The 17,435-nt window shown below is 44.0% G+C and overlaps 1 protein-coding gene across 1 annotated transcript in view; it reads right to left on the bottom strand.

Moving 5' to 3' along the window:
- Window positions 1-17,329, bottom strand: part of SLC30A4 (solute carrier family 30 member 4) — a 37,942-nt gene extending 20,613 nt beyond the window's left edge. Inside the window, exons 1-4 of the mRNA XM_083183967.1 lie at window positions 16,801-17,329; window positions 14,113-14,259; window positions 6,812-6,965; window positions 4,351-4,558 (exon numbers count right to left, since the gene is read on the bottom strand). Coding sequence (XP_083040093.1) covers window positions 4,351-4,558; window positions 6,812-6,965; window positions 14,113-14,259; window positions 16,801-17,173 — 882 coding nt within the window. The 5' untranslated portion in view covers window positions 17,174-17,329. The remainder of the gene's footprint in view (window positions 1-4,350; window positions 4,559-6,811; window positions 6,966-14,112; window positions 14,260-16,800) is intronic.
- Window positions 17,330-17,435: the final 106 nt, after the last annotated feature.

Genomic DNA, 17,435 nt, shown 5'->3' on the forward strand with positions numbered 1-17,435 from the left:
TCAGTATATAACATGAAAGTTAGGCTGGGTACATTTCTGGTTAATACATCAACCAATGTATTGATCGGTATGGTTTATGCACAACCAATCTTGTAAATATACATTTGCCTATCAGAATCCTGATACGTCTGGCAGCGAACCTACCTCGCATTCAGCCATAAATACAAGAAGATGTACTGATATATCTGCATGAGCTGTGCTACAATTAAGAATGAATATACAGTTGTGCTCATAAGTTTACATACCCTAGTAGAATTTGTGATTTTCTGGCCATTTGTCAGAGAATATGAATGATCCCACAAATTTTACTTTCACGCATGGTTAGTGGTTATGATTTAAAAAGAGTAAACACAGTTGTTTGACAATAAATGGCGTCACCCAACCACTAACCATGAGTGAAAGAAAAGTTTGTGAGTTATCATTCATATTCTCTGACAAATTGCCAGATGATGCACTAAAAATATATTGATCATTTAAACAAATAACAAATATAGCAAACTGTGTGCACCGAGCATTATGATTCTATCAACATATGTTCTTCTAATATACAGTAGGTGAGACATGAATTTCTTGAAAATTGTATTCAACTATATCTAAACATGTAAATATGTTACACAACAGGAAGGATAAGTCCGATTCAATTATCGACAAGCTTCGTGATGGGCACACGTTTGGCTATAACATTAAGAAAAACCTTGCTCATCTATGCTTGCGACTTTGTGGAGGGATACAAAACCGTTTTGGTCCTCACTATTATTAGGTTTCCACTGGGATATGAGCAGGGTTTCAAGGTGCGCATATCTCGAAAAGGGGTGTCATTCTTGGGGGCTTGCCCATCACTTATAAAGGTTCTCAAACTCTCCCTTCAACGTGAATAGATGCTGTGACCATGCACTTTAAAATTCAGACAAGGCTCGGCAGCCTGCTAAAACAACCTAACATAAGTAATACTGTTCCAACCTTGTACCAAACTTTTCCAATGAAATCACTACAAGTAGCAGTCGCCCTCTTTAATAAACTCAATCAAAAAAAGAATGAGTGAACTAAACAATTTACAGGAAGTTATTTTCACAATGGGGCCACATTGGACCCCATGGCACAGCCAAGCTTATGAAGATCTATATTACCATTCAATAAAAGGCAATTCGGTACTTGTTTCCTAGTACGGCGCCAGCACTAAAAATTGTATCCATCGGGACCCCAAAAATCGTGTAGATCAAATCGCATGCGATGGACGTGATTTTTACATTGGAATCAATGTAAAATGGTCCCCGAGACCCAATTTTACATTGGCCCCAATGTTAAATGCCCCCCACACCCCGATTTTCATTGTTTCCCAACCCTGATGGGTGAAATGACCCCCCATTGTTAACGCCACCCCACGATGAACGCCAACCCGAAGCGTGGCGAGCCCCGCGAGGGGACGCGCATTACTTCACAGATATTACGCGGGCGCTCGCCACACTATATAAAATCCACTCCACGCCGACGTGGATAGTGGGGGTATGAAAAGGTCGGAGAACGCGTACCGCCGCAGCTCGCCACGCTTCGGGTTGGGGTTCATCGTGGGGTGGCGTTAACAATGGGAGGGCATTTGTCGTGTAAAATACCCATAAGGGTGGGTATACAATGAAAAATCGGGTCCATTGGCCTATTTAACATTGTTCCCTATGTAAAATCGGGTCCATCGCATCGGTCACATGCCTTAACTTTAGGCATGCGATGGGGGAAAAGGCTAAATATAGCCCTAAAATCGCGTCGGTCGCGTCCATATCATACCTTAAGTTAAGGTATGCGATCACCTACAACGGGCGCCGTGCTAGGAAACAAGTACCTGCAATTCCTTGCAAGCACTAGTTGAAGCTGCAAAAAATTTTAAACAGGGGGACCCTAGTAATGCATATTATTGGAAATTAACAGTTGAATAGCCTCTACCCCATCATGGTGTGGGATGCACGCATATAAACTCATGACATCTGCACAACACAACACGAAATCTCTCACTGTCTGAATCTCTCATCCTATTAAATTTCACCCAGGATGTGGCACCTTGCCCAACATATGTAACTGTTTGATCAACATGTTTGTGCCTTTCAAATACAACCTCATCTGTTGTACAAATAGGATCAAGAGCATCCAAGAAACGGGCATGCATGCCATGGTGGTGCACAGGCAGTCACTGGCCCCATCCGCTACAGGGATGTACGAGCTCCGATGAAAACTGTTTGACTCATGCATGCGCAGTCACTCAGATCTGGTGTGGTGAGGGGAATGCTTGCGCTGACAGGCAGGCAACTGTATTGTTGAAAGCAAATTTTAGCCTGTGCGTACTGGGGGGAGTTTTGCTTATTTAAGTTTAATTTATGAATAGTCCAAGTTTCCTGATATGACTGCCGTGAAGAACAAGAATACGTTAGTATGGCTGAGAAAAAGAAATGCTGACAGTATTTAAATGAATACTTAAAATACGGATTTGTCACATCACCTGCCAACAATCGGGTCCCCTTTTGCCTCCTTTGTGAAAAGACATTTTCACATGAAGCCTTCTCGACAGAAGGAGTACATGGTAAAAATGCATTCAGACAAAGTTGGTAAGCCACTTCAATTTTTCCCAAGATCTCAAGTCCAAACTTGAGCGCCGACACACTGTCAGTGTTATGTTCAAGAAATCGTCACTCACTGCAGACAAGGGGCTGATTTGTTCTTATAATGTGTCCTTATTAATAGCTAAATGTGAAAAACCACACACTATCGGAGAAACACTTAGTACCCGCATGTAAGGAGATTATCAATACTATGCTACATACCTGGGTCAAGTGGAATTAATCAATTCCAATGAGTAATGATACGGTTTCAAGAAGAATTGAGATGGCTGCTCAAATAGACGAAACGTTAATCAACGTATTGAAGAATACAGAATTTGTGATCAAGAATAACGAGTCAACGGTTCGAGACAATGAAGCATGTAGTCGTACGTTGTTTCAGCCAACAAGACTGACGAGATAGTGGAGGAACGGTTTGCCAGAACTTTGACATCCGATACAAACGGTTTTTCAATCTACAAAACGGTAGATATTTTAACTGAGAAAAATATCCCTCTAACATATTCTAGTGTGTGCAACTGACAGCACCACACTTATGGTTGGACGATATCACGGATTTATAGCTCATGTGAAAACAGCGGTACCTGGTGTTTTGACTGTCGAGTTGCACGAATGTTTGAAATGAGTTATAAAGGCAGTTAACAATATAAATGCTCATTCCGCAAGCTCTGAAGAAAATGACAAAGAATTTAAAATGCCTTCTCCTGCACAGCAAGGTGAGATGTCTGTCAAGAGTAAAGTGCTTGCTGCATTTCTCTGAACTCTTTGAAACAGTAGTGGAGTTTCTTCAGCCTAGATTCAAGTCTGAGCAACGTGCTTGATAAACGATGTCTTTATGTGGCCTATCTTTGTGATGTTTTCGATAAACTAAATAAAACTATCGCAAAGCTTCAAGGCGGCAAAATGTATTTCATTGAGGCCAAATGGGATTTCAGCATTTATTGCTAAACTGGACCTTCTTAAAACAAATTTAAGTTGGGAGTTGTAGCAGTTTCCTAGTCTTTAAAAGTTTTCAGATGAAGGCAAAACTTGATGACCGACTTAAACAGTTGAAAGACGACATGCATAGAAGGTATCGATCATATGGTGGACAAGAGGAAGGTCAACATGCATCAAGGTTGACATGTCTTAAAGTCGACATAGGGTTAGGTCGACAGGAGCATTAGGTCGACAGGAGCATTAGGTCGACAGGAGCATTAGGTCGACAGGAGCATTAGGTCGACAGGAGCATTAGGTCGACACAAGCATTAGGTCGACACAGACAAGGTAGAAAGTCAAAAGGTGGACATGGATTTTTTCACTTTTTTATCCCTATATAAGGTGACCTGTAATGGTTTTATTTTTTTCCCCCACAACATTTTTTTTATTTGATTTTATATAAAAAAAATGTGAGAAACTGGCATTGCTAGCGGATATTTTGCACATCTCCCAGATGTTGACATTCAAAGGGTTAAGATAGTCAGTGAGAAGTTAGCATTACTTAACGTCTTTCTTTCTGCCTGAAATTCTTGTATTGCATTGGTCCAACTTCAAGAGAGAATTAAGGACGTTCATTTTAATGGTTTTGTGACAAATTATCCAGTCACCAGATATGCAGCACTAATGCTTGGCAAACAATTAGCCATTTAGCTTCTGACAAGGAAAACAAAATCCTGCTAACATAGCAAAAATAATAACCAATCACAGAACAAATAAACCTGGTGTTCACTTTTAAATCAAGCTAGCATTCTCACAAAGGGACGCTTACCTTGAAACGAATAATGTAAGCAGCAATAAGTACGCCAATACTTTGAGCGAGGTCACCTAGTGCATGTATAAAAGCAGCTCGGACTGCCAGGCTACCGTGGCTGTGTCCATGGGCGTTGGAAGTAGTAGTAGTAGCAGCAGCAGCTGGAGCACTTGGAGAATGTGAGTGGGAATGAGGATGGCCTGCTTGATTTAACAGAAATCCCATTCTGTAGATGAGAAAATAGTGTTAGAATCTGTAAGCAAAAACAAAACAAAGCTTCTTGTAGCAGAAATTACAATAATGTATCCCCCCTCCCCCATGGTGGAACTCATATCAAATAAATCATGTAACACATGGGTAGGGCTTGTTTGCAGATTTCATATGATCGGAGTACACACCTATATGCATTAGTGAATTTTAGCTGACTCCTAAACAATAACTATCTTATGCAATAATCTGGAATAAAAAGCAGGCGGACAAGAAAATAGAGAGCAATTACATCTTTCAAACTAATTGCAGCTACTAAGCCAGGCATTCCCAACCACGGTCCTCAAGGCACTGTACAGGTTTTTAGTGATATCCAGGCTTCAGCACAGGTGACTTAATTAGTACCTGAGTGATTCTGATTAATCCAACTGTGCTGAAGCCTGGATATCACTAAAACCTGCACTGTTGGTGTGCCTTGAGGACCGTGGTTGGGAATGCCTGTACTAAGCTTTAACTTCCTTGTTGTACTGATTCCCCATATTCTGTGCTATGTCGGTTTGTGGATAATAATCAGAATACATTTTCTGGTACTTGTTTCCTAGAACGACGCCTAGATTTCCTACGTACGCTAACGTAGGGAAATCGCATTGCATGGGCCATTATAGCGGCATGCGATGAGATGCGATTTTTTAATGTAATTTTTTCATTGCTCTGTCTGCCCCACTGTATTACCTATACAATGATATCATTTTATGTCCTAAAAAGAGGTTTTACGCAGCCCCCCACTTTCCACGCCACCCCGAATCGTGGCGAGCGGCGGCGGAACGCGGCCTCCGACCTTTTCATACCCCACTATCCACGTCGGCGCAGTGAGCCACCGAGCCCAAAGCGTGGCGAGCGCAATGCGTAAAACCTCTTTTTAGGACATACAATCATATTATTGTAATGTAATGGCATCGCACACCCAGGGCTGGCGCCACCACTAGGCAAATCTAGGCATTTGCCTAGGGCGCCGGCCACTGGAGGGCAGCATTTTGCCCCCCCCCCCTTGCCGCGGGGGTACCTGTCCTGCGGCTGTGTATATAAAGCTTGCGGCGGCAGCGGGGGTTCCCTGCAGTCAATAAGAAATAACTAGCGCTATCCGCCTGGCTACGCGGAAGCGCTTCTGTTGTGAAAACACTGGCCGCACGCTGATTGGCTGAGATTCAGCCAATCAGCGTGCGCCGTGCAGCCAGTGTTTTCACAACAGAAGCGCTTCCGCGTAGCCAGGCGGATAGTGCTCGTTACTTTTTATTGACTGCAGGGACCCCCGTTGCCGCAAGCTTTATATACACAGCCGCAGGACAGGTACACCCCCCCCCCCCCCCCCCCCGGGGCGCCCCCACCCTGACTCGCCTGGGGCGCTCCGGTGCCTTGCACCGGCCCTGCGCACACCCTATAAAATTGCATGCAATTTTGTGGCAGGTGCGATGCGATATCCTGTGGCACACAGAGCAGTGAATAAATTACATGGAAAAAAAAAATTGCATCGCATGTCACTAAAACGGCCCATGCGATGCGATGCGATTTCCCTACGCAGAATAGCCCACTAAGCAAATAGCTTAGCGGGCGCCGTTCTAGGAAACAAGTACCCATTTTCCTATATCACCTAGTATATTTGTCTTATATGCATAACTATAGGACTTTTATCTGGAAAAACGGTCAACTAAACAATTCTTGATTTTGAAGTCATCATTTGCATTATTAGCAGAATGAGTAAAAAGAGGAACGAAGTCATGGCAACCAATAAGCTTTGAAGTAGCATTTATCAAATGCATTCCATAAAATTATAGGTAGCAGCTGATTGGTTGACATGGGCATATTCACTCGTTTTACTGTTCTATACATCTCACTCAATGTTTTATAACTAGAATGTAATCTCTCTAAGGGCCTTATTCTATTTCACTCTTTCTGACAAAATCTTTCTTAGATGGACAAAACCATGTGCGCTGCAGGGGGGCAGATGTAAAATGTGCAGAGAGAATTAGATTTGGGTGAGTTTTTGGTTTCTGTGCAGGGTAAATACTAGCTGCTTTATTTTTACACTGCAATATAGATCTCACTTTGAAGTAAAACACCACCATAATCTAATTCTCTCTTCACATTTTACATCTGCCCCCCTGCAGTGCACATGGTTTTGTCCATCTAAGAAGGATTTTGTCAGAAAGAGTGAACTAGAATAAGGCCCTAAATTACAGTTTAACAATATTTCAGTTTCCATCAAGTAACTTACATAAGATTTACAGCAACACCAACAGCTGCTGTTATCAGCATTACATCCCCATTAATGTCATAGTCCATGTGAATGGTTCGCTCTATTGCTTCATACAGCAAGAAGCCTGTGAGAACGTACACCAGTAATACACTGATGATGGCCGACAGAACCTCTGTAGTCAAAAAAATAAAAGCAAAATACAGAGCATATAAGCAACATGACCAAATAAGCTGGGAAAAGTTGTTAAAAAGGGACTCTACCTTCAGGTAATTATATTGTGTAGGGGAGACAGACAGATCACCTCAACCAGAATGAGTCTATCTCCTTAACTTATGCTGGGTACCAGTGGCGCAAGTTCGTCCCAGTTACCCGGAGGCAAGATAAATATTGGTGGAAGCCACAAGCACTGGTTTTGCTTATTTCATTGGCCATAAATAATTTTTATTTGTTCCTGGACCACAGCCCAGGGCAGCCCTGCAAGTGTCCCGACACCCCAGGATGCCACAGGACAGTTTGGGAACCACTGCCTTAATGCATGCAACAGGGATTTAGAAATTAGTTACTCTTAAAGCCACCTTACACTAGAAAGATTTTAAAGTTTTTGGTCGATTTAGATGTTTCAGGCTGATATATCGGGGGAAATTTACTAAAGAAAATTTGTAAAAAATAGGTGTATTTGTATCCAGAAATACACTTATTTTTGACATTTACTATCACGAAAATATGACAATTCGTATTCGTATTGATAGCACATCAATACGACTACGAATTGACGTATTTTCGTGATAGTAAATGTCAAAAATAAGTGTATTTCTGGATACAAATACACCTATTTTTTTACAAATTTTCTTTAGTAAATTTCCCCCATCATCTGAAAAGTGCCACATCGTTTGTGTGTTCCATCTGATCCGATGCTCAGTCCAGTGAGTCGGATAGGAGCCCCTAGGTTGGTTGGACCGCACCTGTGCTATATCATAATCGGATGGAAAAAGGAGTGCTTTTGCGCATGCGATATCGTATGCAATCTATTGCAGAAAGTTTGACTGACAATTTCAAGTCCCTCTAGCCCCTAATCCAGCCCATCAGATATATCGTATGGTACAATGGTATACCAAGATATATCTCATGTGATTTATCTCGGCTTGATCAATTGCATGAGATATATCTTACGCAAAAAATTACACCAAAGTACCAAATCATCTGGAATCACTCCCGGGAAGGTCCAGGGGGAGTTCAAGGGAAATTGTATCCTATTTCAGCATCAGATATATCGTTGTAGTGTAAATGCATAATACGATTTGGGCCAGATTTCAAATGAATCGGGAAGTGAAATCGGCCAAAATTGCATGTTTAGACATCCCGCCCGACAATGCACGGTCCCGTGCGCATCGGATCGGAGTCAGGCAGTCGGACCGGCTGCACATAAGATTTCTTAAATCTTATGTGCAGCCTCCGGACGTCCCCCCGTGTGCTCCCTCTGTGTCCCCTGCCCGGCTCTCCGGCGCCCCCGCCCACTGCCTATTTGACAGCTTACCATGCCTGGCTCTCCCCCTGCAGCTCCCCAGTATCTGCCACCGCTGACCCTGCCCGGATTTCCCACTGCAGCTCCCGGGGAGTTGCATGATAAATCGCATGGTGATTAATAATATGCGAAACTTGGCACACCAAGTGCCTAATCATGTGTGAACCCTCCCGGGAGCTGCCGGGGAAATCAGATCCCACTTGTCCCTAGGACAAGTCGGGCTAATGTATGGGGGCCTTAAGAATCAGATACTGAATCCAAAATAGTACAGATCTCAAAACATATAATCTGATCACAAATGACTACAAAATGTGCACATCATCTGTATGCATTTACTTTAATACAGGTGAATACAGTTTATAAATACGGATTTCTATTGGGCATCCACATAATGCAGTCATTTTTTTATGGCATGTGTGCAATGCACTTCCGTAATCATTGAACACTAGCTTTAACATGCCTGTTAATGATTAAGATATTTAATGGTTCTCTGCTGTAAAATATCTCCAGGTCCTTCAAAGCATCTCTTATTTCAAAATTGCAATGCAAAGAACAGTCCATTGGGTCGATGCAATGCAATGGTGCGCAGTGCATAGTGCCGGTAGGGAGATCCCAGAGCTATTATAATCAGCGTGTTGCTAAGTTGGAGAATGCCAGTACTCGCGGGCATTTAGTCGCAAGTACCATCATTTATCAACTTAAGTGCCCCGGGGCAATGCGGTTTGCACCACGCTAGGGCTTAAAACAGCATCTGCTTGTAACCCAGGACAGGTGCGCACAGCAATCCACTAGTCGGCATTAGCGCTCGCTGATTAGAGTAGCCACAGAAGCTCCCTCGCAGCACTATTCACTGCTCACTGAATTGAATTTGATCCCAATTGCAAGATGCTTCTCATATAGACCAGTTTGTGTAATTCCTTAAAATTGGAAACCTATAGTGATTACATTGAAGGAGCACAAAGACAGATTGCCTTTAAACCTCGCCTATTCACCTCTTGCTATTTCTCAAGATAATTCTTGTATGTGGTATCGGTCACCTATACGGCTATCATTGAAATGTAACCTAAAAAACAAGTTCATTGCATTTTTATTGTAATAATTTGCCTCTTCTGACTTCAATTAAAAATAAAATTATAAATATTATAAAATATACATACATGTATGCATTGGAAAAGGGGACAAGTGCTTGCCAAAATGTTGGCTTTGCCATACATGTCTGATTGCATGATTTAAGCAGAACACTGTTTTCGGAAGCCTCCGAGTGCCGCTGCCTTCCTTCTACATACACATTTTTTTCCTATCTCACTAGATATCTAGGACAGACTATTTGTTTTTTTCCAATTCAGGACTGAAATGTAGGAAACTAGTACATGCATTCAGCTATATGGAAATTAACTAAAACATGAAATGCCAATAGCAAATGTGTAGGAATTGTGGCTACATTAAAATGAAAGAATGTCCACCCTCGACTGGTTATCTGTTCCATTTGTTGTGTATTAGAAAAAGCTATTGCATGTGAATACAAGGCGAGTGCGATCAATTTACATATGCGCCGTGTATAGGGTGACAAGCTCAGTGGTTGTGAAATGTAATCTCTGACTAAAGTTCTTGGGAAATGTCAAGGCACAGAACTGTACGAGCAGCACTGCACACTGAAGTAGTCTGGTTCACTTCTTCTCAAAAATCATTATGAAGTTCAGAGATTACTGGAGCTATGATTTTTGGTTAGAAGAGTGACCTGCAATAGCAGGAAAGTTTTGGCTGAGCTGCTTTTAGGAACGAAGAACCGTCCCAATATACTGTGTTTAGTGGTTTGCAGAATCGCAGCACAGGAGACGGGCAGCAATGAATCCGGTGTCTGCCATCACCAAGGAAAGCATTGCCGACGTTCAGGCCATACTTCGCAATGACAAAAGGGTGACCGTGGCACAATTAGATAGAGACTGGCATCTAATTGGGATCCATCGCCACAAAAAGACTGGCCTGAGCAAGGTGTCTGCATAACGGATGCCCCATCAGCTGATTTGAGAGCAGAAAGAAGCTTCAGAGACTTTTTTTCCGCAACATGCTGGCCAGGTTTGAGGACAGTCACTAAAACTCTATATGTGAGATCAGCAGTGGTGAGGAATCCTGGAATCTACAGTTTTGATCCTGAGACCAAAAAACATTCGGCCCAGCGCACTCCATTTGGAGGTGGGCCGCTGAAGAAATTCCTATGTAGGTGCAGTGTGGCCAAACAAATGGTGGCTGTTTTCGTAGCCAGGAGTGGACATGCTACCTGTGCAAAAGCAGCACAGTCACTGGTATGCTAACCAATGACTGATACAAGTGCTGGAAGTTCAAGAACTCACTCTCGTGGTGTCCTTCTCCTCCATTACAATGCTCCCGTCCACAATTCCCAGGAAACTGGTGGATTTTCTGGCCCATGAATGAATCCAGGAGCTTGGCCATCTCATCCACCACCCAGACCTGGCCACATGCAAGTTCTTTGTGTTCCCACAAATTAAGCTCATGGAATTTGTTCTGAGTCACCATAACCTGTAATGGAGACCTTCACCCAGCATGTAGAAAACATACCTGCAACTGCTTCAACAAGTGGTTTGAGCACATGCAACTTTGCAAAGACTATTCTGGCAAATACTTGGCCACAGGTGACTTAATTAGTAGCTCAGTCAGTCAGATTTAACCATATGTGCTGAGCCATGGATAGACCTAAAGCCTGGATCCTGGACCGTTGGGGTGCCTTAAGAACTTCCGAGTTAGTATGTATAATCATTTTGTGAATCTTACGGCACACCAATTGTACTTTAATAAATGAATGTGTTCTGTTTGACAATTTTAGCCAGCAAACAGAACAGCAATGTATTCACATGAATGTACTCTGTATTGACAAACTAGCATACTTCGGAAAGTAGGGCTACTTCGGTCATGAACGCCGAGTCTGCAATATGCCTTTTACCGTGTGTGCCATTGCTCTGCATATGGTAAGTCCGCACACAAATATATGCACCGATTCAGAATTGGTATTATTTTAAAAATACAGAACATTTTATTAAAGAACTGCATATGTAAATACAATACAAAATAAAAGTAGATTTATACATGTACAATGAATGTAGTGTGCATAACAATTATCTGTCAATACACTTTTTTTTTTTTTTTTAAGAAACATGGTAGTTATATATCTATCAATTACATAAGAACACACAACTTTACTATTAGAAGAATTCTGTTTTAGCCATTTAGGAAGTGTACTGTACATCTCAAAAGAAAGACTATATGGAATGCAAAAAAAAAAAAAAGGAACAAAAACTAATGGTGGAAACATCAAGATTTGTACCATGAGGTTAACGTTATTGCAGCGCTCAATTAATATTTTTTGGGCGAAGATAGGGATTTAACCTAGGTCAACCAACACGTTAAATAATGTTTTAGCATGCTTATCTTTGTCAAGGGACATCTCTAACCAGTACATTTAAAATTAATAGGCGACTCTAGGTAAGAATAAAGACGTCAGTAGCAGAAGAAATCCATAGAGGTAAGATAGTCTCCCACTATTCAGAATTGATTGATCCTGGCACTTACTATACCTGTGCTGGCAGATGCATAATAGGAGAGGGAATGGGTACTTTAATGTAGGCCAAGTACAGTTCGTACAATAAGGGCACATTTGCAGGCAGAGACACTTTCGCCTAAGGAAGCCATACTATCTGCAGGGGAAACTGGTCAACTGCACATAGAAAATGGACGACGTTTGTTATCGGATATTTACATAGGTAGCACTAAGCGGATTGGTGTGTTCTTCGATGTTCAGCATATATGTTTTTGGGTGATTCTTTAAGCAAATTTGTTCTTTTTTCTTGTATGCGAGTGGTTTCTGATGTATTGTGGACAATTTTGGAAACTGATGACCAATAGCGAATATTTGGCAAAAAAAAACAAAACATTTATTACACATAAGCAGGGCTTGACAAATACCAGGGGCCAAATTCTTCTTCCTGGAGCCTAGATTTCTTTGCAGGGAGGCAGGAAGCAGAATCTGGTCGTGGGCAGAGCAACAGTGCAGGCAACAATGCCCGACCCATGTCTCCCCCTCCAGACCAGCGGCTGCCTGACTCCTCATTCCCCCTCCTGAGCAGGGGCAGCAGTGTCTGACCCCCCCACCCATCCTCCTGGGCAGAGGCAAGAGCGGCCAGCACTGCCTGACTCAGCGTCTCCCCCCTCCAGACCAGCTTCAGCGCTACCCATCCCTGCTCTCCTCCTCCCTCCCCATCCAGACCAGCGGCAGCGCTATATGACTCCGTCTCCCCCTTCTGAGCAGCGACTGCGTGGGCAGCAGTGTATGTAGCAGTGCTACCTGACTTCTCATATCCCCCTCAAGAGCTGCAGCAGTGCCCGACCCTGCCCCCCCCCCCTTTGCCAGGGGCAGAGCAGCCAGCGCTGCCTGACACCCCCTCCTGACCAGCGGCAGCAGTGCCAGACCCCCCTTTCCCCCTCCTGGCGAATGACATTCAGTGGTGAGAGAGGGGAGTTCTAACAGCAGCGGGTTAGAAAGCTGCTGCAGCTTCTCCCTGCACATGTGCCAGTGGTCTGTCACAGGAAGGAGACCTGACATGGACGTGAACAGATACAATATGGCAGCATGGAGACCTTCAGTTCCGGCGTTCCGTACCCCTCCTGTTTTCAGCAATCCCTTAGCAACAGAGCCCAGTCTGAGCAGCACAGATGGGCGCAACTATTACAGCAAGTAGGTACCCAGAGCCTGCACATAGCAGCGTGCAGCCACATACCAGGCACCAAGTATACTGATACTTATGTGTTTATATATAACCCCGGCCATATCGCTCTGGTGCCAGGACGCAGCGCTCTATAACAGCAGGTGCTGCCCGGTTGCCAGTAAGGGCTGTAACGCCAGCATGAGGGTTGGTGGAAGCCACACTGATCAGTTCACAACTTCTAGAAACAGGTAGTAAGCCTTGGAGAGTGATCAACTGGAGAGAGATTAAGTAGCAGAGATGATTGGCCGATACTTATGTCCCTTTCCACTTCTCTTTCCATGACTGTCTTACCACCTTTACACTGGCCCTAATAACCAAGTTTGTAAGCGGTGTAAACGGTCTTTCAACACGGCAAGTGTTCCAAGTTCAACCTGGATCACAGTGCAGTGTAAGCCCGACCCATTCACTGCAATGAAAAAGCCAGCGCTGGGAGATGCTCTCAACTCCCAGCTCAGGCACAGACTCAGGCCCCGCCTATGGTGATGTGATGTGATGTCACTAACCCGGCAATGCATCGCACCGTGTTTGGGCACTCTTAGTTTGCCTGGCTCCAACACTTTCACCCTGGCTCCTAGATCTAAAAAATAATTGTCAAGCCCTGCACATGAGGGTAATTGTATGTGACTATGAATGCCATAAACCAGGTTCATATACTAATGGCACTCAACTACCTGTACCTTGCAATACACTTAGATATACTGCATTTGCTATTGTGGTTTTGTAGGAATCGCACACAGAGCCTGCCTTTTGGGGTATCATTTTGGCCAATTATGCAACTTAACTGTATTCATTTATTAAATAAAATAATGTTGTCTTTAGTAAAGCAATGGTGATTGTATGTGCTTCTGAAAAGAGCATACTGTATGTGTTAAAAGTCAATAGAAATGTCTCCTTATAGAATGCTCAAGTTGGGAAAAAAATTGTATTCATTAGAATGTATTTATAGTCACTAAAATGATAAATTAAATACTTAAAAAATATATACATATATATTAGTAACTGGTGAAGCAGAGACATACCTAACCGATGGAATCCAAAGGTGAAACGTTTGTTTGGAGACTTTGCCGACAACCAGAGTGCAAGCAAGGTCAGAATAATACTGCTGAGATCAGTAAGCATGTGAAGTGCATCAGTCATAATTGCAAGGCTGTTGGCAATGTACCCACCTGTTAAAAAAGGATTAGGTAGTTACATAATCTGAAGATTATGTTTCAATGAAACTCTACCAATAAAGAAGCATTTATTATGCATTGCTACAGAAGATATAAGGGCCTATGTACTAAAGCTTGGAGAGAGATAAACAGCGAATTAACTCATAACTGCCATATTACAGGACATGTTTGAAAATTGACTGGTTGGTTGATCATAGTTGTCTCAGAAGTTGCGGAAGAGTCACAATTGCTTGGGTACTCCCTCACACCGTTTAAAGAGAAGGGGGCTCGCCTTCATCCCACTTGCTTTCTAGTGAAGCAGACAAAATGAGGAGATTAACAGGGAATGCCAGTACTTTGTGTAAGGGCAGGATTAAGTGGTACAAATCATCATTTTAGCCCCACCCCTTTAACGTGGGTCACATGACCTGGCTTTCCTCAATGAGCTGACAGAAAAGTAGGCATGTTGTTGGTATTATCTCACTCCCCAAGTCTTAGTACATACAGATATGGCCACACTCATCGAGCATCCGCCACTATAAATTATTAACAGTTTCTTATTCAGAGCACATATTCGGTGGCACTTTACAGAGAATATTTGAACACTCACATGAGTCCCTCCGCCAGTGGAGCTACCACATGTACAGACACACATTCACACTGAGGTGGAAGCCAATGAACCTACCAGTTATATTTTTGGATTGTGGGAGGAAACCGGAGTACACCCACACAAGTACAGGGAGAATATACAAACCCCACAAGGGCCATGGTGGGAAATCAAACCCATGACCTCAGTGGTGTGAGGCACTAATGCTAACCATTACACCATCCATGCTGCCATGTCCACCACGCTTGTACTTCAAACTTGCACCCATGGATTACTGAAAAGCATTAGCTAGCACACAGCGTAGCTTGTCCGAGTCAGGGGTGTGACTTGCTGCATCAAGCGGGCACTGGTGGCCATTTTGCAGCATTGATGAGCCTGGCTGTACATTTTATTTTGAAATATGGTGTTTCTAGCACAGGTCTAGTTTGCATATCAGTGCTGATATACAGACCACACTGTGCTAGAAGCACTAGAGCAGGCAGTGACACCCCAGGCAGGGAAGAGGAACTGCACGGGTTTTCAGAGATAGCAGGTGCTAGAATGAACACTATTAATGTGTCTAAACTTATGGTGTGTACACACGGTCAGATGTGCCTTAAGATCCTATCCACGATCCGATCAGATAGGATCGTGGATAGGATCTTAAAGCACATCCGATTTGCATCCAATCTTGACTATATAGTGCTGATCTGCACTATGTAGACAAGGCAGCCAAGACTTTCTGGCTTCCGATACGTGAACGCGCATCGGGATCTCAAGGGTTAAAACCCTTGCGATCTGCATCCGATTCCGATGTTGACTATATCGTCAACATCGGAAAGGAAATCGGACCGTGTGTACACACTATCACACACCAGACCTACATTATTCGGGTTCATTCTGACAAATGCTTTCAAAGAAGGTTGCACTTCTGCAATGCACTCCTGCAGGGACCAGATTTTCAAAAGCATCCAAAACGTGTTAAGACTAATGCTGGGTTCACACTACTAGACAACATGCACTGATTGGTATTGGCTGACTATTTTCCTTTAACTTCCCAGTGTCCCGGATAAACAATATTTTATGTACAGATAGCAATTTCACAGATGGTCAAATTATATACAGGACCAAAATGTTGGGTTTCTACCGGATTCTATAGGGACGTTTGTAACATACACACTGAACGATATCCACCTTATCATTGAAGAAATTGAGCTGCATGTACGGACAACCTCGCTAACAATCCACAGAAGGGTGCATCGTTAACGATACAATTTTTTGATATGCCCGGTACACACCAGGATGACCCACTCACGATGCACATTGTGAGCGGGTTCCGATCCGAACGCGACTCGCAACCGGGTGTATGTTCGTTCTCAGATCTTACCTGCAGCAGGTAGGATCTGAATAACGACCGACCCGCAGGGCCGCGCATCCGATCGGGATTGGAACAGGACAGAAAAGGGCCCAAACTACATACAATCTACATCCAATCAGTCGGAATTGGATCTAGATTAATAGGATCGGACCCTTGTCGTCCTGGTGTGTACCCCGCATTAAGTAACAATTCTTTTTGAGGTTATCTGCAATATTGTTTTACATATCATCTAGTGTATGCCGAGCAATAGTGATCAATGATGCCCATCTGTGTGTCAATAGCACTCTAGGATTAAGAACAACGAACTGGTATTGTATAAATGAGAATTATGACATTTTCTAAAGCACAAGTTTAGACTTAACTCGATGGAGTTTCAGTAAATACAATGTTGTGACATAACCCAGCCAGCTACAGAATGTGCTACCTACAGAGTGACTGCCTGACACTAATGACAGCATCAATTCATCCAGAAAAAAAAAATTCTGCTTCCACTTTACACTACAATAACTATCCCAACCGATATTGGAGGGATAATTGGTATAACTGGGGCAGAGGCTGCAGGACCCGGGACACCAATGCTGCGCCCACTCACCCAGCAGCTCTCCCACCATGAAGAGCAGATAGAGCACGGCCGCCAGCCCCAGCCGCCTCTTCACATTCCTCTGTAGCTTACTCTCCCGCTGCTGGCGGCAGCTCTCGCACGGATCAGCCCGGACCTGCTGCGGGGAGTTCCGCTCGAGAAGCGAGTCGTCATCCGAGGACAGAGCCAGGGCTCCCCCGTTAAGGACTGGGACATCATCTGCCACCAGCACCCGCAGCTTATTGAAGCGGGGTAGCCCGTCTTCCTCCTCGTCCGCCGCCGCGTCCGGGTAGTCAAAGCCAGCGTCATCGCTCAGGTATGGAGGTTGGTCCCCCCTGCGGAGCTTCAGCCGGACAGCGCTCCACCAGGAGTGAGGCCGCCACATGGCAGCCGGGGGCTCGGGGCTGCTGCACTGACTGGAGACGTCCTGCCACCCGCCACCCGGGCATACACTGACACCACCGCTTCCGGGTGCACCTCGCGTGCTCTACAAACAACGTGTCACATGACGCGGGGGGGGGGTGGACGACAACAGCCAGAGTCACGCGCAGGACGTCTTGCGCCTCACGTGACGAGAAGGAGCGCGCTGGGGAGCCGGGCGTCACGTGAGAAGGCTGGCGCGCGCCTTGTAAATGGATCACGTGATT

This window comes from Crinia signifera, chromosome 4 (assembly GCF_055691185.1).
Source record: "Crinia signifera chromosome 4, ASM5569118v1, whole genome shotgun sequence".
Taxonomy (NCBI): domain Eukaryota; kingdom Metazoa; phylum Chordata; class Amphibia; order Anura; family Myobatrachidae; genus Crinia; species Crinia signifera.